Source organism: Cordyceps fumosorosea (assembly GCF_001636725.1).
Source record: "Cordyceps fumosorosea ARSEF 2679 chromosome Unknown scaffold_21, whole genome shotgun sequence".
Classification (NCBI taxonomy): domain Eukaryota; kingdom Fungi; phylum Ascomycota; class Sordariomycetes; order Hypocreales; family Cordycipitaceae; genus Cordyceps; species Cordyceps fumosorosea.
Window position 1 is genome coordinate 268685 of NW_017387321.1, and position 23299 is coordinate 291983.

Consider the following 23299-nt stretch of genomic DNA (forward strand, 5'->3'; position numbering starts at 1 on the left):
GAAGCGAGCATGACCCAAGTCCAGTTCCTCAAGCATGTCTGCACTGCCATTCCTCGATTACAAATCCTCCGTCGAGCGCTTATGCGTTTTTCGGCATAATAAACGAGGCCAACAGGGAACTGTCCGCATCTCACCGAACTGGTTAGGCATGGCTGTTAGCCTCCTGGCATTCGCTTGTTCAGGACGCTCGGTCCTTTGACACAAAGTAAATTCATAAAACCGAGTATTTTCTCGCCTAGTAAAACGAAGTTACATTTTGGCGGCCGATCACCGTTGGTCTACCGTTGCAGTTTTACCCTTCCTATCGCGGGCCCAGCTTCTCCAACACCCGGGGGCCTTGCTCATCCCACTCCGCCTTTGTTACCCACATGCTCTCCTTGTCCGCCATGATGTTGGCCAGCACCGCGCCGCCCAGGAACACCATGTGTCTTCTCCTCGGAGGATCTTCTATGCGCACCTTGAACTTGCTCAGGCGCTCTGGGTTGCCCTGCAGCGCCCGCGTGAGCCACAGCTGCTTCAGCTCCTTCTCCAGACGCGACGGCAGCCCGGGATACATGCTGCTGCCTCCGGACAGGACAATGGCCTTGAACAGGGATGCCCGAATATCCACGTCGGCAGCTTGGATGGTATTGAACAGGAATTCGCCGAGGCCGGGCGACTCGTTGTCGACCAGGTGAGGCTGGAAGAGGCACTCGGGTGCCTCGAATCGCTCGCTTCCTACACGGATGACGCGGCCGTCGGGGAGAGTGTAATTTTCCACTAGAACCGTCGTGTCCTCGCTAAGAGCCTTGTCTAGCTCTAGATCATATGATACGTAGCAGAGCTTCTCCTTGATCTGGCGCACAGTCTCAAAATCGGCGGTTCGGTTAAGCGCGTAGCCTCGGCGGAGGAGCAGTTTGATAAGATTACGCGTCACGTCGCGACCAGCAACGTCGAGTCGCTTCGTAAGATGGTTAAGAACGACAGATTCGTAAACAGGGACGATGTGGGTGACACCATCGCCGGAGTCGACGACAACCCCGGAGCTTAGGCCTGGGTATTTGTTAGCGGGAAGCTCTCGTATAGGGTCACATTAGAACGCACCCTGAGCATATAGGGCTAGAACGGCCTGGATGGCGACGTACACGCCTCCAAACCCATATCTATCAAACATAACCTCGCACATCTGCTCGCGATTCTTGAGCGGATTCATCGGAGGTTCTGTGAGGAGAATCTTCTGGCCCTTCGGGTCGATCTGAAGCTTCTCGTAGAAGGTATAGTCCCACAGGTGCTGCATGTCATCCCACCTCTTGACGATGCCATTCTCCATGGGGTAGCTTATTTGCAGCATCGTGCGGGCGGCCGCCGCCTCGTCACCGCACATGATGTCCTTGATTACTATGTCATTGTCCGTCTTCTCCTCCGAACGCAAGATCGGCCGGCCGACGATGGAAGGGAACTGATGTTCGGGAAAGTTTTGCGCGGCGTAGCCGACCTTGAGGAAACCGGTGCCGCCGTCGAGCACTGGGAAAAGGAGGGGGTTGTATACGTCAGCGAACGAACTTGCAGGGAGGAGACGTGGGCGCCAAGGCGAGCGGTTTTGCTGGAAATTATCGACAACGTACCGATGGGTGGAGGATTGGCCATCTTTGCGACAGCTTAACGAGTTTTATTCGACGGGGGAGAGGCGAGATGCTGCACGAGGTGACGTTGGTGTTGAGATGGCAGCGCCCTTGGGAGCTTCTAGCTGGGCCAGAAATGGTGGGGTCGAACCAACGTCAGAGGGTGGCTGATGCGTCACGTGAATCCCCGCGACTGAGCGGAAAGAGCACCGGAGCTGCCCGGCGCGGGCCGGCTGTTAGTGGTGTTGTGGTGTTGTGACTTTCATCTTTACAGATCATTGTTGGCGATCCAGCTTTTTACCTTGTCAGTTGAAACCAGATATTGTTCCTGTCGATTTCTTTCTTTTCTTCTCGAAAATGGCGACCCCTCCCAAGTTCAAGATCCTCATCGTGAACCCCAACAGCTCCAAAGCGATGACGGAGGGGATGATCTCGGCCATCTCCAACACGACACTTAGCGAGGTATTTTGCAATTGCGTCACTAAACATTGCGAAATTTCCTAGAATTGATTTTCTTTTCTTTTTTAGAATTTAGAAATTTCTGCGTATACCGCCCCAAGCATTGCTCCCGCCAGTATCGACGACGACGCGGGGATACGAGACAGCACCCAAGCCGTGCTGATAGACATTATGGCCGGGAAATTTCACTTAACAAGCTACGACTCCATTCTTGTTGCATGCTTCAGCGTCCACATTCTCGTCGAAAAACTTTCCGCTCTCACCAGGGCTCCCGTTACTGGCATTTTCGAGGCTAGCATACTTACATCGCTCTCCCTCACTACATCAGCCGAGTCCTGGGGCATCGTCACTACAGGGGCGTTCTGGGAGAGGCATCTGGGCGACGGCGTCAACGCATTCTTGGGGCAGACGGTCGGACAGACAAATGCCAGATTTGCGGGGACTTTCTCCAGCGGATTGACAGCAGGCGACTTTCACACTGTGTCGCCAGAACAAGTCCAGGCCAAGCTAAAGGACGCCACAGTCCGGCTTTTACAAGCTTCCAAAGTTCGCTGTGTTGTCATGGGATGTGGTGGAATGGCCGGTCTGGAGAGCATCATCCGAGGCGCTGCTGTCGAAGTGTATGGGAAGCAGCGAGGCGAGTCTGTCTACATAGTTGACGGTGTCCGGGCGGGTGTGCTGCAGTTGCACCAAACGATGCTCAGCAGACGCGAGTTTGCATAAAGTAGCTTTATAGTACAATCATAAGAGTAGAACGCTTAATCAAGACGACGAGTACGGCCCCAGACTTCATCTGCATCCTTCTTGCCTTGACTTTCAGGGATCCTCCAAGCGATAAAGAGGGCGGCACCGGCGGCCACCGCAGCGAAAACAAAGTAGACCCAGCCACCATGGCCGCCAAAGGCCTTGTTTAGAGCAGTGTTGAGAATGGGGAAGAACTGAGCAACCATAAAAGTCGAGACGTAGGCTCCAGCGAGAGCCCAGCTCTGTGCGGCGCCAACTGCTTCCTGGCCCACCAGCTCCGAAGCGAGGATAAAAGGCACCGGGCCGAGGCCAACAGCAAAGAAGGCGACAAAGAAGACGACGGCAAACGCGGACAGGATCTGGAGGCCAGAGACAATCGACAATGCCAGAGCGAGCGAGCTGCATCCTTGGCCAATGACGGAGATCATGAGGCAAGTCTTGCGGCCAATGCGGTCAGGCAACGGCGAGCAGGCGATGGTCATTGCCAGGTTCACGACCGACACCAGGATCGTAAGAAGAACCGACGAGATGGGTAGAAGATCCTGTAGGAGGGAGACGGAATACATAATGATGCTGTTGATTCCGCAAAATTGCTGCGCAAACGAAGCTCCAACCACGGCGACAATGGCTGGTCGATACAAAGGATCCTTGACGACCTGCAAGAAGCCCAGATGATTCGGTGCAGTAGCGGCGCCGGAGACCATGCCTTCTTCCGACTGCGACAGCAGGCCCTGCGCCTCTCCTGCAACGCCAGCACCTCCCCACGCGCTCGTCTCGCTCTCGATGTCGACCTTGCGGCCGCGAATCTTCTGCAGGATCCTCCTCGCGCCCGCCGCATCGCCGCGATGCGCCGCGACCCACGCCGGGCTCTCCGGGACCGCCAGCAGCAGCCCTAGCGCCTGCGCCACGCTGAGGCACGCCGCGGCGCCCAAGATGACCCTCCACGCGCCGCCGTGGCTGAAAAAGTACCCCAGGACCTGCGCGGCCAGGATGCCGACGTTGATGGACACCTGCGTCATGACGCCGAATAGGCCGCGGCGGTCGGGCGGCGCGACCTCGCTAATGTACAGCGGGACGACGACGGTGGCGGCGCCGGCGCCGATGCCGGCGAGGAAGCGACCGAGCGAGAAGACGGCGACGCTGCCGGCGACAGTCTCGACGAGGGAGCCCAGCGCGAAGAGCAGCGCGGTCAGCCGCATGGCGGGCAGCCGGCCGCGTTTAGAGGAGACGTCGCCGGCACTGAGCGCACCGAGGAGTCCGCCGACGGTGAAGGCCGAGGACACAAAGGCGAAGGCGGCCTCGTTCATGGGGATGCACGCGGGCACCCAGCTTCTGCCGCCATTGTCCTCATCGAGAGCACGGGCGGCTAGCCTCACGAGAGAGGCGATGGAGTTCTTCTTGCAGGTGATGACATCCTGGGGCGCGTTGAGCTCGGCCTGTGTCGGCGCTGCTTGTTAGCTGTTCTGCCGTTCGACGGAGTCGCACAAAAAGGGGGGGCGGACGGGAGGGAATGGGTTCGGAGCTTACGAGATGGAACCCGAATTGTAGGGGGCCGAGGGTCGCGATGACAAGCAGCGAGATGAGATGAAACGTAATGTCTCGGAGTCCTCGTCCCGTGGCTTCTTCGCCGGCCATTTCCGCGACAGCCGGTATTTCGGGATGTCCTGCGTTTTGTTGATGTTATTTATTGGGAGTATGCAAACGAGACAAGAGCCGCAGCCTCACTGTGGAGGACAGCTTGAGCTTGTTAGTGTACTGCGGGGGGGATCAACTTAAGGTACTGTAGGTGCCCCACTGTGCCTTTCCTTGTACCCGTCGGATAGCGCCGGTCTAGGTTGATTAACAAGCACCGTTTTTGAAATAGGAAACTTATCCCGATTGTGTCATTCCACATCGCCCAGTGCATCTATATAAAGTGAATCTCAGTTCTCCCACTGTACCTGCCTCTTAAACTTCTTTTCATAGCATTTTTTGCTTTCTCAATAGCTAGTTGATCTACACTCCTTCCACAATGAGTCGAATCTTCATGTATAGCGCCTTCCCCCGCCATGGACCCCTCTCCCCCAGCACCAGCTAACACGGCTCCTCCAGCACCGGCGCAACGGGCTTTATCGGCGGCGAGGTCCTACACGGCCTCGCCAGCAACTCGCGCCTGGCCGCCAAGACGGTCGCGCTCGTCCGGAGCGAGGCGCGCGCCGCCCAAATCACCGCCAAGTACCCGGCCGTCGAGCCGCTCATCGCCGACCTCGACGCCAGCGACGCCATCGCTTCGGCCGCGGCTCAGGCGGACGTAGTTCTTCGTGAGTCATGCGTGCCGTCTTGTTCGCATCGCGCTGCTAAACAACCGTTCTTTCTTTAAAAAGACCTGGCGAGTTCGAACCACGTCGGTAGCGCAGAAGCTATTTCCCAGGGTCTCGGAAAATCGCAGAGCAAGAACCCAGGGAAGTCGTTCTCCATCTGCCAACATCCATCTGCTAGCAAACATACTAAACGGACGAGGTAGTCTGGATCCAAATCTCTGGCGCAAGCGTTCTCTCTGGTCCCGAGATCGCCAACCACTCCTACGGAAATGCCAGCTCCAGAGTGTACAGCGACGTGGAGGACATTGCCGAGCTGCACAGAATCGTCGCCTCGTCGCCGAAGCGCATCGTCGACCGGCTCGTGACCAACCTGGCCTCCGGTCAGCCCCGCGTGCGGACCGCCATCGTCTACGGGCCCATCATATACGGCCTGGGTGCCGGTCCCGTGAACCGCCGCAGCATCCAGATCCCGGGCCTCGCCCGGGCGACGCTGCGCAACGGGTACGCGCCGCACGTCGGCAAGGGTCTGAGCGCGTGGAGCAACGTGCACGTCTCCGATATTGCGCAGCTGATCCTGAAGCTCGTCGCAGCGTCGCAGGACGGCAGCGGCAGCGAGCCGAAACCGTTGTGGAACAAGGACGGTGTCTACTTTGCGGACGCTGGAAAGATTGTAAGTCGCCCCGTGCTGTCCGCCTGACACGTACCGCTCTGTTATTCATCCTGACATGCTGCGTAGCCTTTTGGGGAAATTGCCCGCAAAATAGCTACCGTTGCGGCTGACAAGGGGCTCATCGAGTCACCCGCCGTCAAGGAAGTAGACGCCGAGGCCGCCGAATCCATCACGGCGCATGCCGCCGTGCTGCTCGGGACCAATGCCCAGACAAAGGGCGATCGGGCTCGCACCTGGCTCGGATGGGAGCCGCAAGGTCCAAGCTTAGAGGAGGAGATTGAACGAGCCGTGTTGGAGGAAGCTGCCAGCAGCGCAAGACCAAACATTTAGAGACACCCGAGTCTATTGTACTTTCTTGGCTTCTTTGCCACTCATAGCGCCACGATGGGACATCTCCCCAGGCTCGTCACATCAAACCAGCTCAGAGTGTAATCCTGCTTCTCCTCTCTCAGTGCCCACAGCTGCCTCGCCAGCTCCGCCACCGTGTCGAATACTGGGATCTTAGCTTTCTCTTCCATGTCACTAAGCCAATCGCTGAGGCCTTGACGAAGTGGCGTGTCAATAGCCTCGCATGCCGCGAGAAATGCAGGGAAGAGCAAGGACGCCGCTTCATGCGTTTCATCCGCCGCGGACAAGCCGTCTAGTACTTTTCGCACCCTGTCCTGTAGCATCAACCCATTGATGTTCTGCACACGTCGGTAGTAGAATAGGATGACAGCTTGGTGGAACGTCGTAGTCAAACTCGGGCTGAGCTGGCCACCCGAGTCTCTTGCAGGACTCTCGTCCACTGAAAGGCCAGGATTCCGTCTCTGGGTACCCTCACCCGGCATCTTCCAAGAAAGAATGTTGTGTTCCAGGACCTTTGTCCGTCGGTACAGGTTCGCCACCATGCTCGCGTCGATCTCGACATCACGCTGCAGCAGCTCCTGCTCATTCGCCAACCGGATCGTCTGCGATAGCAGACCTAAGAGGCTCTCGGGCAGCCCGTACAGCTGCGGGAATAGCGAACCCTTCCAATCACCCATCACTTCGAGGTGTATGTCGTCGAGTGCCGCCGGGGCGCGCTTCTCAACGTCCATGCGCAAGTCTGTCTCGGTGCTCTGGTCCGCAACACGGAAGCTTCGCAGCGTGTGTCGAGACTCCCCGGTAACGAGAGTGTACCGCGACCCAGGTTTCGCGGGGCAAATGTTTCGTAGGATGCAGCCGCAGGTGCTCTCGGTCAGGATGCGCAGGTAGGTGTATACGTGATGGAGCGTGCGCAACGTGGTAGAGTCGCGGGATGCGGGCAGCCCTCGAGTGCGAATGAGATATTCGGCTTCTAGTAGAAGGTATTCTGCTTCGTTGTACTTGGCGCACAATATCTAAGATAGGGGACAGGGTGAGTTTGGTGTCTCGAGTTGAGCAAATAGACCAGCAAGGGGACACACAGACCTCGAGAAGGGTCATGGATAGAAGCGCCATGAGAAGTTCTTCGTAATTTGCTTGCGCCAGCGAGAGAATGTCTTCTTGTATGGCGATTTCTAGGTGCAGATGGGCCTCTTGCTTATAATTCTTCCCCAGGTCTGCCCATCGGCCAGTGGATGTCGTGTCCCGAGGGGCGAGATGGAAGCAGCTCGCCGCCAGGAGGGAGTGCAGTAGGGAAAGCCCGGTAGGCGCAGGCGTTTCATGCGAAAGTAGCTTTTGGTATGTCTCTTCTGCGGTGGTTAGATGTATGTGTTGCCAAGGGCAGATGGTCGCATTATGCCTCGCGGCGTAGGAGAAGGAAACATGGCTCTTGAACTGTTGAAGAAGATAAGGAGCCCACTTCAAATTATTATGAGGCTCTTCTGGTTCTGTGACCTCTGATCCGTCAAGACGTTGAGACATTGTCGATACGCGAGTCGAATTCGACGACATTGTTCCGTCCCCGGCATCCACGCAGTAACTTTGGCCATCTGGGTTCTTAGCAGATGATTCGACTGGTAAGTATAGAACACCAAATGGCCCACGGAAACTTTCCTTAGGTAATGTTCCAGGCGGAGGCGCCTCAGACCATTCCGCTCCGTCGGCGTCCAGCCTATCCAAAGCTTTGCCGACACTCAGGCGCCCAATACTGGCTACCATGGCCTGCGTCATGGCCTTTTGCTGCGGTTCTAGTCCTCAAGTCAGCTTTCTGCTCTCTATGTGCTCCTTCATCCGGGATACATGCCCTCAAACATGGCCCGACGGACCGTTGCATCGTCAAGCCCTGCCTGGTCGTTTGCCCACTTGAGCTGTGGGCGGTACCCGGGACACGACGCGCCAATGGCCTGGCACATGCGGCATGTCGGCCGCGTCTCATCACATTTAATATGGCGCTGCCGACAGGTTCCGCAGCCTGTTAGCGAGCGAGTCCGCTTCGCTTTTTTTGCTTTGCCAGCCATGTCCTGCGGTTGAGGGGCAGAAGGCGTTTTCCGCTACGCTGGATCCCATGCATTTCGAGGTGGATACACCTCACCTGAGGGTGCCTCAGTGAGTTCACCAGAGGTGCTACCCTCAGATGAGGTAGCCCCACATTTACTAAATGTACACTATACAATTCAATATAGTGCGCTATTTAGGCCGCCTATAGTAATAAAACGGTTAAGAAGCAGTTAGGAATTAGGTTACTAAGTAAAAAAATAACACTAACTAGAGAATAGACTATATGATAATAAATTAAGAATAAAATTTCCCCTAAAGAATTAGTTATAAAATAATTAGTAGTGCGTTGTAGTTAGGGAAGTAATTATACAGTAATTCCCTATATTAAAAATATTGCTCTACTGAATTGTATAGTGTACATTAAAAAAAGGTGGGGCGACCTCATCTAAGGGTAGGCACCCTCCGCTGAACTCACTGAGGCACCCTCAGGTGAGATCCTACCTCCATTTCGAGCCACTGGATTTGTCAGCCACCTTACAGCTCCACGACCTACGTACGGATAGAAGGGCCGCCAATGAAGGTGTTATGATGCTCTGCAAACTCAACATCAATGAATGCTATAATTGTTTTTTTTTGTAAAGATTTATATCATAATTGGGTAGCTAGACTAAGAATATTGAGAATAAAAAAACCATATAAACTGATCAGCAACATCCCGTGTAGTCATTGTCTGACATCGTGGGGAGAGATGATGTACCTCTCTCTTTGCGGAATAATTGCTTTAGTTATTTCCCATATTAGTTCCATTTAATCCGCACCTCTATCAATATTCCCACATCGTTGCGAGTCTCTCCACAGCCTCTAGTTCCCCAGATTTACCATATTACTACATCGTGCCGAGCAGCCCCTCCTCCAGCCAGCCACCTTGACACTTCCCTAGCTAAAAAGGCGCGCCCATACATCCACTTCCATCACCATACATACAACACCCGCGCGCCCTTTGCTTCTCTTCTCACATTGCTTCCCCCTTCTGTCCCTAATAAACCCCGTCATCGCCCGCTTTAGCTCGTAAATGGCCTCTCGCATCGCCGCAACCGCAAAGCATCTCATCCGCGCAATGTCCACCTCCTCCACCCCCGCCAAGTTTGAGTTCCTCGTCATCGTCCCCGACAAGCCCGGCACGCTGCAGAAGCGCCTTGAAGTTCGCGCGTACGTGCCTTTCCTCATTTTTTGTTATCTCTTGTATCCCGCTGACGTTCTACCAGGACACACCTGGCAAATGTCAAGCCCCTCGTTGCCAATGGCACGTACAAGATGGGAGGTGAGTCTCTGTCCCCCCGTTACCATGAAGGCTGGAGGATGCTGACTCTGGAAATGCAACCAGGCGCCGTCCTGAACAGCGTCCCCGAAGGCGCGGACCCATCCGCTTTTGACTTTCACGGCAGCTCCCTGGTCGCCGTGGCCGAGTCCAAGGAGGCCGTCCTCGAGCAGCTCAAGAACGACATCTACGTCACCAGCGGTGTCTGGGACCTGGAAAAGGCACAGATCTTTCCCTTCATCTGTGCCTTCCGGACCGCCAAGGAATAAAAGAGACACGCCCGGCCAAGCATGCACCATGTATCACAAGAAGAATCTAGCACCAGAATGGAGTTGTCTTTTGTATTCCAACAAGATTTGGCTCGGTTGATTTGATCACCGGCTAGAGCGGTACTGTAAAGCAATTATTCCAGCCATTGACCATCGTAAAACAAACAATAAAAGGTGCCATGAATGCAGCCTAGAGCAGATAGCCCTGGTGCACTCCCATTGCTGGATAGCCTCCCCAAAGTCTTAAAAACAGTCTCTGTGACGTGACGTCCCCATCCCCGTTGAAAATAGAAATCATGTCTCTGAAGTAAAGCTAAAGAGAGCCCTGTTACACATAAAAGCAGAACACAGCATTCTGCAGACCAAACAATAACGAAAAAAAAAGGCAACGTCGCTCGGGTTTACGAAATGGTGTCGCACTGCGCTGTGCTGGAAACGTCTTCGTCCGCAGCCACTCGCAGGTCGTAGTTCAAGTCGAAACACTCAGCAAGAAGTTCAGAAACACTGCTTTGTCCCTCGGGGATATCGCCATTTACGACGAATTTGCCATCTACGCGCATATTATCCAAGGAAGCGAGCTATCAGCGGTTAGTCATCATGTTCACAAGCCAATATTATGGTCAGACGAACCTTCATGCTATAAGGATAGAGCTCCCGAACAGACGACACGCCGCCGTTGTTCTTGACCTCAATTAAGCAGCGCTTCAGAGTCTGGAGCTGGTTGTAGACGGGCAAGAGCGCCTCAGAGACCGGCTCTGACGACAGGATGAAGGAGTAGATATAAGCGTAGCTTCGTCGAATCAAGTACAGCATAGTGCGCTGCGTCCACAGATCGGCGGGGCGCTCCTTGTGGTCGAAAAAGTTACCATTTTGCCGACTTTCATCAATTTTGTCGAGTTTGCGCTGAAAGTCGTACAGGTCCGTCTCGCGCAGCGACCAGGCTTGTGTGAGGGAGAGCTTCTCCAGCTCATTGCGAATGCCGACGAGTGTGCGGTATGTTTCACGAAAGGTTTCGGGAACATCGCCCTTTCTGCATGGACTGTTAGAAATCAATCTTTTGTCTCTGAAACGGGATACATGCCGTTCTAGCACGATTTCGGACCATCGAGAGCATTTATCATAAACCTCTTGCATTGTTGCTGCCCCTGGCGACTCGGAGCCGGCAATGCAGAACTTTCCGCCGTTGTTCTTCTCGCCAATCTCGTGCAACTGCTTCTGCAGCTTCTGAACTTCGCTTGGGGAGAACTATTCAATATTAGTGTTGTTCTCATCCGGTATGCGCCGGCGACTTGACGCACCTTGGATCGGGTATTAGCGTAGGAAATAGAACGGAGGATGGAAATCATCTTTTCGTATGTGGGGAGTGAGGCATCGTCGAGGGTGCTGAGGCGTTTCTGCAGTTTGGCCAGTGTCGCACTGCATCGCTCGACACGCTTCGACAGAAGCTCCAGCAGGTATGGTGAGTGCTGAGGGCCCGGGGTGTCATCTCTGCTCGAGCGGATAATGTTGGTGGATAGTTGCTCGAGTGTCGCTTGGAGGCTCTCAAGGTCCTTAGCCGAGTACAGGTTGGCCTCCATGAGGTGGTCGAGTAGTCTCTTGATCGTTGACGTAAGGGCATATGTAGCGGGGGCCTCTTCGTTGCGGCCGATTGTGAGGTAGAAGAGTGAGAGGAGCTGGAAGCAGCCCTCGAGCACTTTGTCCACTGCAGAAGGGTCTGAGTTAGCATGCGTGATTAGCGAGGATTGGTAGCGCGCGAAAGTTACCTCTGTTCTCATCCGTTGCGCCCGTCTCTGCACGGATGGCATTGAGTTCTTTGACCTGGGCAATGGTCTGGTCGTAGAGAGGTATGATATCTTGGCTGCGGATATATGTGGTTCTGTCTTGCTTGAGGAGGAGAAGCTGGTCACGAATCTCGGCGAGGCGCTGGAGAATGGCGAGCTCGCCGGCATCGCGCGGCATGGGTACCGCGGGGGTGTCCATTTTGCGACTGTCCAGGAGCAGCTGGTTGCTGGGTCGGGCAGTTATGACGATGTATGCATAAAAGTCGCAGACCGATAGGCGACGAAGAAGAAGTGAAGAAGTGGTGGATGATCTGACTGGGAAGGGGAAAGGGCGACGCGGCGGGATGATGTTGACAGAAGGATCTGGAAAAGGTTCCTGCGTTTCCGAGGAGGATAGATAGAGGTGGCGTGGGGTAAAATAGGCTTGGGGATGGCGGAGGGGCAAGCGAGAGTCTAGCGCGGCGTGATAACAGAGTTGTTGTATTTCGGGTTGGGATGCCCAAGATTGATGCGAAGAACAGAAGATCAGGAAATGGCCGATTTCAATCTGGAGTGCGCTGCCGAGCTGTGCAGATGCGCCTAAGCGTCAATGGTTGAGCGGAACCGAATTGGTCAAGTCTACAAGAATTCCTGGCGCAAGCAGCGGATGATGCAACTCGGGGCCGCAGATGCCGCTGTTACTCAGTACAGCGGGGAGAACCAGTGGAGCAGCCTCTGCATCCTGTCTTGGCCTGCAGGTAACCTGCCATTCGACTTTCCTCTACAAAGAGTAAAATGTTATAGAAATACTGAAGTTCCAGAACAAACTAGAATCATAAAATCAGTTTCAATATAATAATTGATGCGTAATGAGCCATCTTATCCTGCATAGCTGACACTTAGCAGGCTGGTCTCTGCGCTGAAAGCATCCATCGGAGCAATGCAATGGACCCAGTTCTTTAAAAGCCGATGTTGATTGGCTCTACCGCACTGACCAATCAAGCACATTTACTCACCAAGGGTGGAGACTTCGAGTTTGACAGAGCAAAGCCACATTGCCGGACGCAGCCACAGTTGTCTGTGGCTTCTCGTCATGGGCACCACGGAAAAACTATTCTTGCCCTCCGCCCACATTTAGGTCTTTGAAGCCCTTTTAGTGGGCATCAGTGCCCGTGAATTTTTTCTTGTGGCCCTAGCCCGCTCTACAGGCGAGGAAAGCCACTCCACACCCAAACTTCGAAGCCCACCAACGCAGACGCTCGACCTTGGAGGAACTTCCCTTTCCACGTTCAACTACACATCACCACACACAACCGTCACAATGTCTAACGCCGAGCTCGCTTCTTCCTACGCGGCCCTCATCCTCGCCGACGATGGCCTTGAGATCACCGTACGTCTTTCTCCGTCCGCGGAAATGATTGGTTTCGCTGGTTCAGGCCCAACAAGATTCTGTCCGCCATGAGTTGGGAGAAGAGACGAGGCCAAAAGTCGGATCTGGGACTCGTCTTGGAGAAGAATGGACGAAGTCGACGATTTGACAGCATTTCTTTTCGCGCGACCAATTGTCGAACCCGTTTCCAGCTCACGGCTCCGTCTCTTCCCCCGATTCGTATGCGACGCAGAAGTTGCAGACCGCGAACAAAAACCGCATGCCGCCTCGTCGTGACAACCTCTATATACTAACTTTCTCCAGGCCGACAAGCTCCAGGCTCTGATCAAGGCCGCCAACGTCGAGGTTGAGCCCATCTGGACTTCCATCTTCGCCAAGGTACGACGTTCCGAATCACCCCGCGCCGCTCAGCGCCCGATGGGAAACCAGACTATAGTTCACCGACCGAGGAAACGAGAAACATGGTGGCTAACCGGGTTTCACTGCAACAGGCTCTTGAGGGCAAGGACGTCAAGGACCTGCTCGTCAACGTCGGCTCTGGTGGTGGTGCCGCCCCCGCTGCCGGTGGCGCTGCCCCTGCCGCCGGTGCTGCCGCCGACGCCCCCGCCGAGGAGGCCAAGGAGGAGGGTAAGAATCATCTTCCCGATCCAATAAACGGTACCCCGCGACAAGTACTAACGGATGTGAATTTTACAGAGAAGGAGGAGTCCGACGAGGATATGGGTTTCGGTCTGTTCGACTAAGCGGTCAAATCAAAAGAAATCCTTCAACGAAAAAAAAGAGCCTACGACGACGAAACCTGTTTTCTTTACTTCCTTTTGTAACAAATTTCTTTTTTCCCACTGCATGGCTTCGGACACCAATCCTTCTTCGGAATCGATCATACAGGGGTTTTTGGGAAAAAGAGAAAAGGGCACATCACAACGACATATCCTGCGGCGGTCCTTGGGGCAGAGTGAGCTGTTTTTCTTCCTGATGCGATGGAAATGGCTTCTTTGAATTCTTTAATGGAGTTTATTTACGCGCGCGTGGGGGGTTAGAACATCAAGATACAGAATTGGTCTGTTTTTGACAACAAAAATGGCACTGCGAAAAAAAAAAGTGAAGAAAAGAAGTCATGTTTCTGATTTGCCATGATGTGATGTGTGATGTCTATTTCCAGCCATGCGAGATATTGCAGGCATTGCTTCCGAACTGCCTGCCACCTACTCTGGCTTTTCTACTCCCCGACTCCAGCCCGATTCTCGCCCCTCCCAACGCCTGCCACATGCTTGCTTAAATGAAGAAGAAGAAGAAAAAAGCAGCCTGGCCAACAGAACATGGCCATTCGTCCCCCGTCTACTTGACAATCAAAGCAGCATTGGGGACAAGGCCAGCCTCCTTGAGCGTCTTGCCCATGTCAATGTCGCCCTGAAATGTCTTGCGAGGGAACGTAGTCGAGAAGCTGGTGACGACGGTGCCCGTCTCGCTCTGCACGGCCTGGGCCAGCTCAAACAACGTCGTCTCGGCAGGCAGCGTCTTCATGATGTTGCCGGTCGGTGTCTGCAGTCGGAGGCGGGCCTCGGTGTGGTTCGCCTTTGGTTTCGGTGCGGCCGGGGCGGTGGCGGCGGCCGACGGCGCAGCTGCTGCCTCTGGTGCTCTACCTTCACGCGCAGCTTTGGCTTCGTCGGCCTTGCGCTTGCGCTCAGCCCTGTCAGCTTCGATCTTGGCCTTGATGCGCTTCTTGGCCTCGATATCGTCGAGCTTCTCTTGGCGCTTGCGGGCGGCCTCTTTGATCTGCTCCTTGCGCTGCAGCTCCTCCTTCGCGTCATGCGTTTCTTTTGTAGACTTTTGGCGAATTTGCTAATAGTTTTTGCCTCTGTCAGTCGGGGTATCCGTGAGCGCGTTCGGTGCTGGGGTCTTATCGCCTACCTCATTCCGCTTATGGTCCTCCTTATCCTTGATGGCTTGGTTGGCGCGCTTGGCCTGCAGCCGCTCTCGGAGCTCCTGCAGCTTCGCCTTCTTCTCCTCTTCGGTCAGAGGGGCAATCTCTTCTGTGGACTCGGAGAAGTCGGTATGTTCGCTGTCGATTGGGCGAGTTAGCACTGGCGAGAGATAAATGGCACAGAAGTAGTAGGACTTACGTTTTACTGGCATGAAAGCTAGCGAGATCAGGATTTCGGAACTTCTTGCCGCACTCGTTGCAGACTAGCGACTTTGCGGTGCCGGTCTCAAGGGCAGCAATTTCGGCTTTGGTATCATCGTCGTCCTCCGCGTCATCAACAACCTTGGCTGCAGCTTCAGCTTGAATTTCCTCGATTGACTTGTCCTGGTTATCTTCAAGCCATTGCAGGGCGCCCTGGACTGCATGTCAAGTGTTAGCTCTCGCCAATGGGGGTAGGGTGCGGCTAGCATACGTCCTCCTGACTTTTTTACGGCGATCTCGGCACGAGTCTTGTCGAAGCCCATATCGAGCAGTTGATCTAGATCGGAAGGCATTGTGACGGTAAATTCTTGGTGTGAAAGTTGAGTGGTGTTTCGTGAACGTGGCAAGCTGAAGTTGAAAGGCTAGTGGGGTAAGACAAGTCGTTAGCAGAGGGGCCAAATCAGTGACGTTGTGTGGAGTGAATGCGCTAAAGGTTTGTTAGGCAGCGGAAGTGACGTGAATTGACACGTTAGTAACTGAAGGGCATTTTTACGGCTCAGCTAAGTTTTTTATGGTATGTAGAATAAACTCGGGGCGAATATTGTGCTTTGGCAAAAGTATAACTGGTTGTTTGGAGTGCCAGGCAGCCGATGTGAATTACCGGTTTGTAAATACTTTGCAACCAACAAGAGCTTTCACTGTGAGCAGAAGCACTGATTACTGCATCCTGCGTGACGGGAAAGAGACATTGATATCAGAAAGAACATGCGGCTTGCTCAGTTGTTAGCCAAGTTGGGTTGAGCAGGGACCAATGCCTTATTGTAACTGAGGACAAAGAGGACGGGTGCTACTCATGGCTGGTAAATTTTTCCAAGAGCACAGCTATAAATGCAAGCTCAAGACAAGTTTATTATTAGCCAAGACCTGGCAACAGGGCTGCACTGCAGACTGCATTGCACAATGGAAGCGCAAGGAATACCAGCAGCAATGCGCCTAGAAACATGTGATGAGGTCACCATTGATCCGGACGCCACTACCAGTGCCTGGTGGTCGGGACAGCGGCGATCAGTGAGGCCGTTGGGTTACTTCACACTGAAGACAGTAAGGAAATCACAAAAAGAAAAAACACTCATTGCTAGGGAGTCTGTTAAAGTTACCCTAAAGATTTAGGATCTCAGTACCCAATGAATAAACCGCAATCCAAGTACATGGCCACTGAAGTAGGCATGTACCTTGGCAGGCATCTCCTTTAAAGTTCAGGCACTCGAGATAGTTGCAAGGCCACTGTGGCGCCCGCTGTAGTGCAGCTGCCAGGGAAGAATCATGCTCGGCTACCTCCTTGCAGGAGGTTGTTTGCATACAACTCGGGTACCGAGATAGGTACCTTGGGTATGGAGGTCAGCTAATGTAGATACCCAAAAGTGAAAGAAAGCAGGGAAGCAGCGACGTGTTGAACTGCTATTTGACTTGAATTGCTTGACGTGATGCGATCCATCCACCCACCCATGTCCAGGTCAAAAAAGACAAAAAGACGCGCCGAGGTCCCTCGTCGTTCCCCATACAGGTGCTACTAAAGCGACCGACCTAACATGATCTGCCTTGCCTGACCAAGCAAGTACACGCATGGCACTCCGTCCGACGACAAACGCCTCCGGCCCCAAACACTGCACTCACTGCTTCCCCTCCTCCTCCCATCTACCCTTTTAATCCTCACCAAACTGTTATCATATTCCTGCAGTTCCACACCACTCACCATTGCTCGCTCTATTGCGTTCGCTTTCTCCTTGTCGTCGCCGCCTGCAACCTCTCACGGTCTGCCCCACGAGCTTCGTGTCCTCCACTGACTCCGTACTGATACCTGCCTACAATCCACCTAACCGACGACCACGCTATCGATCCTCCCACCACCCCGGCTAACCACCTGTCCTCGGTCGCTTCGTCATCCCGTCCCAAACACCTTGCATCGCAACCCGACACCAACCGCCCATCATGTCTATCGATGTCGAGCCCCTCGAGCTGAACTTTCGGCGTATGATGCCCGCAATCCTATTCTATCTCTGCTCGGCCTCGTTGACGCCCTGCTAACCTCACACTCCATCCCCAGGCCCCTTTACCGTCGAGGTGTCGCAGACCCTCACCATCAGGAATACCAGCGCAGCGCCATTGGCTTTCAAGGTACGATGTGATACTCTTACGCGCATTCCGCCAGCCTCTTGCAGCTACTCGTGCTCTTTCTTCCCCATTCTCTCGACGCTAACTAGTGTTTCACTCGCAGGTGAAAACCACTGCTCCCAGACAGTACGGCACCGCCCCCCTCCTTCGCGACACCCTCAACCCCTCATTAACAAGTCTTCAGATACTGCGTTCGACCCAATGCCGGCCGTATCGAGCCTGGCCAGTCTTTCGATGTGTCCGGTACGTGCCACGGCTGCGCGCTTCCCTCTTTTCACCCCCCTCGTACTAACATGCCGCCACAGTCCTCCTTCAGGCCATGAAGGCCGATCCCACACCCGACACCAAGTGCCGCGACAAGTTCCTCGTCCAGTCCGCCCCTATCACTGGAGATAAAGAGTTCACTAGCATTGCCGAGGTGGTGAGTGGTGTCTGTGCCGGCGCAAGCGGCTGATGGTGGCCCGCTAACAAGAGCAGCTCGACAACACGGACAAGGGCCTGAAGGAAGAGCGAAAGATCCGCGTAAACTGGCTTCCTGCGCACGGCGAGGCTGACCCGAGCACTGCCCTCATGACTCCTAGCAAGAAGCTTGTCAACGGCGTATGCAACTTGTTCCCGCCTGCCCTGTCTCTGCGCTAACCACGTGCATTAGAATACGGACACGCCAGACATTTCGCACAACTTTTCCTCGCCCAGTGCTGGCGCTCCTCCACCATATAACGACGACGCCGATGCCCCCGAAATCGACGAGAAGGCCCCGATAGAAACCCCCGCCGCCCTAGCCAGCCGCGCCATCCCCGCCGTCAAGGACGCGGGCAGCGAGACGCTCGAGGCGCTCAAGGCCAAGCTGGCTGCCGCGCAAGCCGAGATTGCCGGCTTTAAGGACAGTGGCCTCCGCCAGCGCAACGTCAAGGTCGGCGAGAGCGAGAGCAAGGCCCCGAGCGAGCTGTCGCAGGCAGTGAAGCAAAATGCCGATGGTGTCTCGGTGCAAGTTGTGGCCATCCTGTGCCTCCTGAGCTTTCTGCTGGCATACTTTTTCTTTTAAACAGCACGTATGCTGGTCTATAATTTAAAATGCATTGGCTGTAGAGGGGTAGCAGAAGGAAGCGGAGAGGGGAGAGGGAAAAGGATGCTTGAAGGAGTTTGTACTGTGTGTTTCGTTTCACTTTTTATTTGTTTTTCTTTTCTTTTTGCTTTATGAAATTGCACATTGCTGGAAAATCTGCACTTGCTTTCAGATTCGCACATTTCTTTAGATATCTGCACCATAGCTGGGCTACTACGCTGCTTGTCCAGCAGAGCGACAGATGGAGAGAGAGCGCGAGGGACGCTCACCGGCGGATGCACAAGAGGTGTGGAAGGCGGAGGCTTGATGATGACAACGACGGAAGTGATTGAAGATGCTAGATTTTTTTTTGGCTCGAGCTTTTTTTTGCGGCTCGGTGTGGTCTTGACTAGTTTTGTTCCTTCCTTCTTTTTCTTCTTTTTTTCCCCTTCAGCTCTCTCTTTGGGTTTGGTTTCTCCTTGGACCTTGCTTTCCCGTTTCCCTGTGTATCATTGGTATGAAACTAGTATTATAATTATCACGTCACAAGTCGCATTGAGGTTGCCTAGTGACAACTCTGACCATCACAATCACGCTCACCTCTTGGGATAATTGATACTTTGTATGGATCCTATCATGTCTAATCATATACCATCTACTACCGGTACCGCGAGAAAATGATTAAAAAGGGGTCTAAACGGACATTATCGAGAAGAAGAGAGAATGAACGCCTGCAGCAAAAGAAAAGGGATACAAAAAGAAAGAGGAGAAGAAAAGTCGCTTTTGAAGTTTATCTATGCTTGAATTTCAGTCTCCTTCCAGCTCACGGCGCCGCCAACCACGCGGCCGCCATTCTGGCGCTTGACGCGGCAGTTCATGCCCACGCTGTCGTCCCAGATGAAACGCCAGATGGCGTAGACCCAGCTCTCGTGGCGGGGGAGGTCGTCGTAGAACTCGCTGGCGATGCGGTTGACCTTGTGGAGGCGTGTCCACGGGATCGCGGGAAAGTCATGGTGCTCGTTGTGCAGGCCGACGTTGTAGGTGACCCAGTTGAGGGGGCCGTAGTAGGAGAAGGTCTCGGGGACGGGGATATTGTTGGCAGGGTCGCGCTGGGCGGGGGTGACGGTCTCGTACACGTAGTGCTCGGCGATGAAGTGGCCGGCGACGGGGTGCAGGCTGCCAGCGAGGAAGGAGGAGAGGACGAGGTAGAGCAGGGCGCGGTGCGAGGCAGCGCGGACGAGGACGACGTCGAAGGCGACCTGCACGGCGATGTTGAGCGCGTGGACGCGCGTGAGGGGGATGCGGTAGACGGTCATGGGCCGGATGGCGTAGAAGAAGATCTGAAAGGTGCAGAAGAAGGCCTTGCCAAAGATGGAGTCGAGGAAGAAGGCCTCGAGGGCGGTGGGCAGGTCGGTGTCGAGGCCGTCGACGCCGAGGGACTTGTGGTGCGTCAGGTGGTAGGGCTATGCGCGCGGTAGACGTTAGCATTAGCAGTCATCGGAGCAGAGGCTTGGGGAGTTGATGATTTCATACTCGGAAGGAAGCGCTGTAGGGGATGCCGATGGGAAGGTTGGCAAAGATGGCGAGGAGGCGGTTGGCGGTGCCGTTCTTGAAGGCCAGGTTGTGGGAGATTTCGTGGATGGCGAGGAAGAGGTTTTGGTTGGCCGTGGCGCCGATAATGTAGGCAATGGTCCAGAATTTGAAAGACCAAAAGGGCGTCGATTGGAGATAGACGGCGAGGGCGACCTGAAGGGCGACGACGCCAGCGACGACGTATTTGGTCAGCGGCTCGGGGCCACAGAGCTTTGTGATCTGGGGTCAGGCAAGTGTCAGCAGGTAGGTAGGTATAAATTCTTGTAGTTTTCCGGAACAACCATGGCAGTGCGCGCCGGCGCGCGGCTGTCCAGGCTTCTGGGATCGTACCTCGGGGTGCTTCTTGATTATCTCGAGACGTCTCGTCCGGTGCGGCTCTTCGGTGTAGGTCCAGAAAAAGTCCTTGGGCCCATTGACGTCCGTCTTGGTCTCGGCAGCGGGCTTCTGGGGCTCGGCCTTGTTGCCAGCGGCTGTCTTGGACATTGTCCTCGTCGATACGGCCATGGTGGTGGTTGTGTAGAACAGAGTCGTGGCAGGTTGAGGGGTTCCCTGATTTTTGGCTGAGGGGAGAGGGGAGTTTGTAGGTTCACAGTTTAGCTCTGTGTGCTAATTTTAGCCTCTGAGCCAGGAACTGTTGAAACGGGTATGGTATTCGGGAACCTGGATGGCGGTTGCAGGAACGAATGTGTGGTAGATAACAGTGCAGGGATGGCTGTTTTGGCGAAGAAGCAGAAAGAATTCGGGATGTAAGGACGGATGGGATTGGGATTGGGGTTGAAAAGGAGGAATATTAAAGTGGTAAAGCCGCTAGGCGGTGCTCTGGGGTGAAGTGGCGTGGTGCGTAGTGGAGGTGCTGCTGTTGAGAAAAGGTTGGTGGGGAATTCAGGGACGCACTGGAAGGGGCCGGTGCCGTGCCTGGGAGCGCTTACTTTATTAACGTTGGTTATAGTAACCACTCTGTTGAGCCACTAATAAAAGCAGAGATATTAAATCAAGTCAGGCTAGTTGGCTACTTGCTTGCCTGATTTTCTGCTTGATCCTTGGCAAGCCTGTTTTTCTTGATTGCTTGATGCCACGTCGATTTACCCGTCTGCTATAATTGGACAGTTCACTAGGCAGTACCTTCTATTTGCTGATCCTGTAGCCTATCAGTCCCAATCGCTGTTGTAGCCTTGTTTAAAACTCCCACAATAACTATTCATGTCAACACGAATGTACTTTAAAGCGGTCAGTTCTCCTGTGAATTTGACCCAGCCGAAGCCGTCTATGTTAATACAGCGCGAGCCTCGAGATTCGTCTCCGACGGATGGGTAGCCCACGTAGCTGACCGTCAGTTTCCTCAAGGAACTCCCGTGAGAGTCCCTAATGGCTGCCAATGTCTCTGTAGGGGGTATATGATGCTCTGCTCGACCTTCGTCGCTCTCCTCTAGCATATCTATCTCTATGTCGTATGGTACCCAGACAAATTCGGTCAGTGCATTTATTCGGGCAAAGCACCGCCGAGCAACGGGCCATTCTACTGGATCCATGTCGTCTGGATCATATATATGCAGCAACGGCCAAATCTCCTTCTACGTTCCAAATCGACGATGTCTGAAGTCCGTGTATATGATAGTGTCACGAAGATGAAGCGGCTCGGGTTGGTAGGTGACTCCAGCCGCAAGAACAATGATTTCGCCAAGAATTTCGTTGGGCAGGTCAAGCAGGGACTGCATATTCAAAGCAGCTTGAACGATTCAAAGCGTGATGAAGCTGTTTCCAAGGTGACGAAGAAATTGATGGAAGAGCAAAAATGAAATGATTTGCTGCCTAGGTAACCGTAACCCAGGGTACATACTTATCCTGCCAAGCCCCCACCTTCTCGGGGCGCGTCTTTATCTACTCAGTCCGGGATCGTGAATATTGCCGGACTGTTCTGCTTCCAACCGAGTGGGAGTATGAACGTGAGGAACATGAGGAAACTTTCTTAGTGCCGTGCTAGAATACTGTGTTGCCAGCAGCTCGTTGCCGTCCTCGACCTTGAGACAGATATCCTCCCGTTTCGCTCGGCTTTAAGTAAGAGTCAGGTTTGCCATCTTACAGTACTCCTCGCAAAGTAGCCTTGGCTCCTGCCCCTGACTCGAAGTTCCGTCATTCTGAGTCTGCAAGTTTAATCCCGATACAACCTGGATCTCATCGACGAGATCGGCTATCTTAGGATAGTGGCCGTTCCAACAATTACTGATAATGCGATCGATCGGGTCTTGTGGGTCGGTCGTGGGGAAGATGCCGTCGAGCAAGCGGTCGACTTGCTCATGCCCTTCAAGCTCAGAGTACAGCTCGGTTCCGCGCGTCATGTACCAAAAGACCGACCCGAGAGCGAACTGCTCAGTGGCCGGGCCGGCAACTCCATATTGACCACCCTTCGGCTCTCTGAAATTTCGAACGTAGGGCTCGTAGCCGACATAAAGCCCATCGCCGACCTTGAGCGAGTGGTCAAAATCAATGAGCTTGACCTGGTCATTGTCGTCGAGCAGGATGTTTATCGGGTTGATGTCACCATGGGCGTAGCCTATCGCTTCCAAGCACGCGGCTGCGTGCGACAACTGCAGCATCCAGGCCAAAACGGGTCGAGGTTTGGCAGTGTGCATGCGATCATGAAGGATGCCGTTTGCTATGAGCTCGAGGAAGCTTACGTCCGAAGCGTGGAGATGGCATCGGACAAGGTGTGGGCAGTTGGACTCGGCAAGCAACTCGAATAATGCCTGCTCGTTACGCAGACGCTCGTCGCCTGCCTTCAGGGACACCTTGGCCACTATAGTAGGGGAGATGCGGAGCACGACAGAGTGGCCGCCAATGCTGAAGATAGAGGAGCCGGGACAAGTCGAGAGAAGTCGTTCTATGATGGGATTTAACACAAATTGTTCAAACGTTGGGTGGGCATAGTAGTCGGCGAGCTTCTCAAATGTCCAATTTAGACCAGCCATTTTGCGCGGTGTTTGGCCCCGGTTTGTAGGAAGGAGAAGGGAGTTGCGTGTATTTAAGTATGTATGTATGCATGTATGTATGCATGTATGTATGTGCCTATGGCAGGAGAACTAGGTGCCTTTTAGTACCTTAAGGTAAGGTAGTTAGTTTCCTGAGTGTTCCACGCTCCAGATACCTACATAAGTAGGTACAGGTACGGAGTATGTGGACCTAAGAACTGGTCGTGGCCTCCTGGAATCCAGCGCCCAAGAGCAATACAATCATCGCAAGGGATCCTCATTCTGGTAGATGCCAAATAATTCATCTTAGGAACGCCACCAGTCACACATGGTCCTGCCCGCAAGGTCGAAGCTCAAGAGGCTTATCCGGTCCGGGGTGACCACAATGCATTTTGACGGGGGCAATCTCGTAGAAGCACATGTCTAAAGGAGTCAACAATGAGCCTCCTAATAGGGAGGACTGGGCGCCATACCGAGATATGTTTTTAGATCGGTGAGGCAGAAC

At 54.0% G+C, this 23299-nt stretch overlaps 12 protein-coding genes across 12 annotated transcripts; 5 read left to right on the forward strand and 7 right to left on the reverse strand.

Moving 5' to 3' along the window:
• Nucleotides 1-301: 301 nt before the first annotated feature.
• On the reverse strand, nucleotides 302-1626 carry ISF_07362 (actin-related protein 2; the record flags this gene model as incomplete). The annotated part of the gene is made up of 3 exons (XM_018850965.1): nucleotides 302-1032; nucleotides 1084-1503; nucleotides 1605-1626. 3 exons carry the CDS (start codon nucleotides 1624-1626, stop codon nucleotides 302-304), a joined length of 1173 nt encoding a protein of 390 aa, XP_018701877.1.
• A 332-nt stretch (nucleotides 1627-1958) lies between these two features.
• Nucleotides 1959-2783, forward strand: ISF_07363 (Asp/Glu/hydantoin racemase; the record flags this gene model as incomplete). The annotated part of the gene is made up of 2 exons (XM_018850966.1): nucleotides 1959-2063; nucleotides 2130-2783. 2 exons carry the CDS (start codon nucleotides 1959-1961, stop codon nucleotides 2781-2783), a joined length of 759 nt encoding a protein of 252 aa, XP_018701878.1.
• A 35-nt stretch (nucleotides 2784-2818) lies between these two features.
• Nucleotides 2819-4439, reverse strand: ISF_07364 (General substrate transporter; the record flags this gene model as incomplete). Its single annotated transcript, XM_018850967.1, has 2 exons — nucleotides 2819-4240; nucleotides 4332-4439. The coding sequence occupies 2 exons, from the start codon at nucleotides 4437-4439 to the stop codon at nucleotides 2819-2821; spliced, it is 1530 nt and encodes a 509-aa protein (XP_018701879.1).
• A 376-nt stretch (nucleotides 4440-4815) lies between these two features.
• On the forward strand, nucleotides 4816-6104 carry ISF_07365 (NAD(P)-binding domain protein; the record flags this gene model as incomplete). The annotated part of the gene is made up of 4 exons (XM_018850968.1): nucleotides 4816-4832; nucleotides 4896-5104; nucleotides 5308-5774; nucleotides 5841-6104. 4 exons carry the CDS (start codon nucleotides 4816-4818, stop codon nucleotides 6102-6104), a joined length of 957 nt encoding a protein of 318 aa, XP_018701880.1.
• Nucleotides 6105-6145: 41 nt separating this feature from the next.
• On the reverse strand, nucleotides 6146-7235 carry ISF_07366 (C6 transcription factor; the record flags this gene model as incomplete). The annotated part of the gene is made up of 2 exons (XM_018850969.1): nucleotides 6146-7135; nucleotides 7206-7235. The coding sequence occupies 2 exons, from the start codon at nucleotides 7233-7235 to the stop codon at nucleotides 6146-6148; spliced, it is 1020 nt and encodes a 339-aa protein (XP_018701881.1).
• A 2038-nt stretch (nucleotides 7236-9273) lies between these two features.
• On the forward strand, nucleotides 9274-9743 carry ISF_07367 (Dimeric alpha-beta barrel; the record flags this gene model as incomplete). Its single annotated transcript, XM_018850970.1, has 3 exons — nucleotides 9274-9365; nucleotides 9422-9477; nucleotides 9541-9743. 3 exons carry the CDS (start codon nucleotides 9274-9276, stop codon nucleotides 9741-9743), a joined length of 351 nt encoding a protein of 116 aa, XP_018701882.1.
• A 401-nt stretch (nucleotides 9744-10144) lies between these two features.
• On the reverse strand, nucleotides 10145-11723 carry ISF_07368 (putative protein family UPF0662; the record flags this gene model as incomplete). The annotated part of the gene is made up of 4 exons (XM_018850971.1): nucleotides 10145-10321; nucleotides 10374-10988; nucleotides 11042-11445; nucleotides 11507-11723. 4 exons carry the CDS (start codon nucleotides 11721-11723, stop codon nucleotides 10145-10147), a joined length of 1413 nt encoding a protein of 470 aa, XP_018701883.1.
• A 1101-nt stretch (nucleotides 11724-12824) lies between these two features.
• ISF_07369 (Ribosomal protein 60S) lies at nucleotides 12825-13636 on the forward strand (the record flags this gene model as incomplete). Its single annotated transcript, XM_018850972.1, has 4 exons — nucleotides 12825-12893; nucleotides 13197-13271; nucleotides 13385-13520; nucleotides 13590-13636. The coding sequence occupies 4 exons, from the start codon at nucleotides 12825-12827 to the stop codon at nucleotides 13634-13636; spliced, it is 327 nt and encodes a 108-aa protein (XP_018701884.1).
• Nucleotides 13637-14231: 595 nt separating this feature from the next.
• On the reverse strand, nucleotides 14232-15371 carry ISF_07370 (UBA-like protein; the record flags this gene model as incomplete). The annotated part of the gene is made up of 4 exons (XM_018850973.1): nucleotides 14232-14735; nucleotides 14805-14955; nucleotides 15017-15236; nucleotides 15290-15371. 4 exons carry the CDS (start codon nucleotides 15369-15371, stop codon nucleotides 14232-14234), a joined length of 957 nt encoding a protein of 318 aa, XP_018701885.1.
• Nucleotides 15372-17007: 1636 nt separating this feature from the next.
• On the forward strand, nucleotides 17008-18235 carry ISF_07371 (MSP domain protein; the record flags this gene model as incomplete). The annotated part of the gene is made up of 7 exons (XM_018850974.1): nucleotides 17008-17047; nucleotides 17123-17193; nucleotides 17294-17316; nucleotides 17375-17433; nucleotides 17496-17611; nucleotides 17668-17790; nucleotides 17843-18235. 7 exons carry the CDS (start codon nucleotides 17008-17010, stop codon nucleotides 18233-18235), a joined length of 825 nt encoding a protein of 274 aa, XP_018701886.1.
• Nucleotides 18236-19029: 794 nt separating this feature from the next.
• ISF_07372 (dihydroceramide delta(4)-desaturase) lies at nucleotides 19030-20332 on the reverse strand (the record flags this gene model as incomplete). Its single annotated transcript, XM_018850975.1, has 3 exons — nucleotides 19030-19698; nucleotides 19769-20047; nucleotides 20159-20332. The coding sequence occupies 3 exons, from the start codon at nucleotides 20330-20332 to the stop codon at nucleotides 19030-19032; spliced, it is 1122 nt and encodes a 373-aa protein (XP_018701887.1).
• Nucleotides 20333-21879: 1547 nt separating this feature from the next.
• Nucleotides 21880-22794, reverse strand: ISF_07373 (protein kinase domain-containing protein; the record flags this gene model as incomplete). The annotated part of the gene is made up of 1 exon (XM_018850976.1): nucleotides 21880-22794. The coding sequence occupies one exon, from the start codon at nucleotides 22792-22794 to the stop codon at nucleotides 21880-21882; it is 915 nt and encodes a 304-aa protein (XP_018701888.1).
• Nucleotides 22795-23299: the final 505 nt, after the last annotated feature.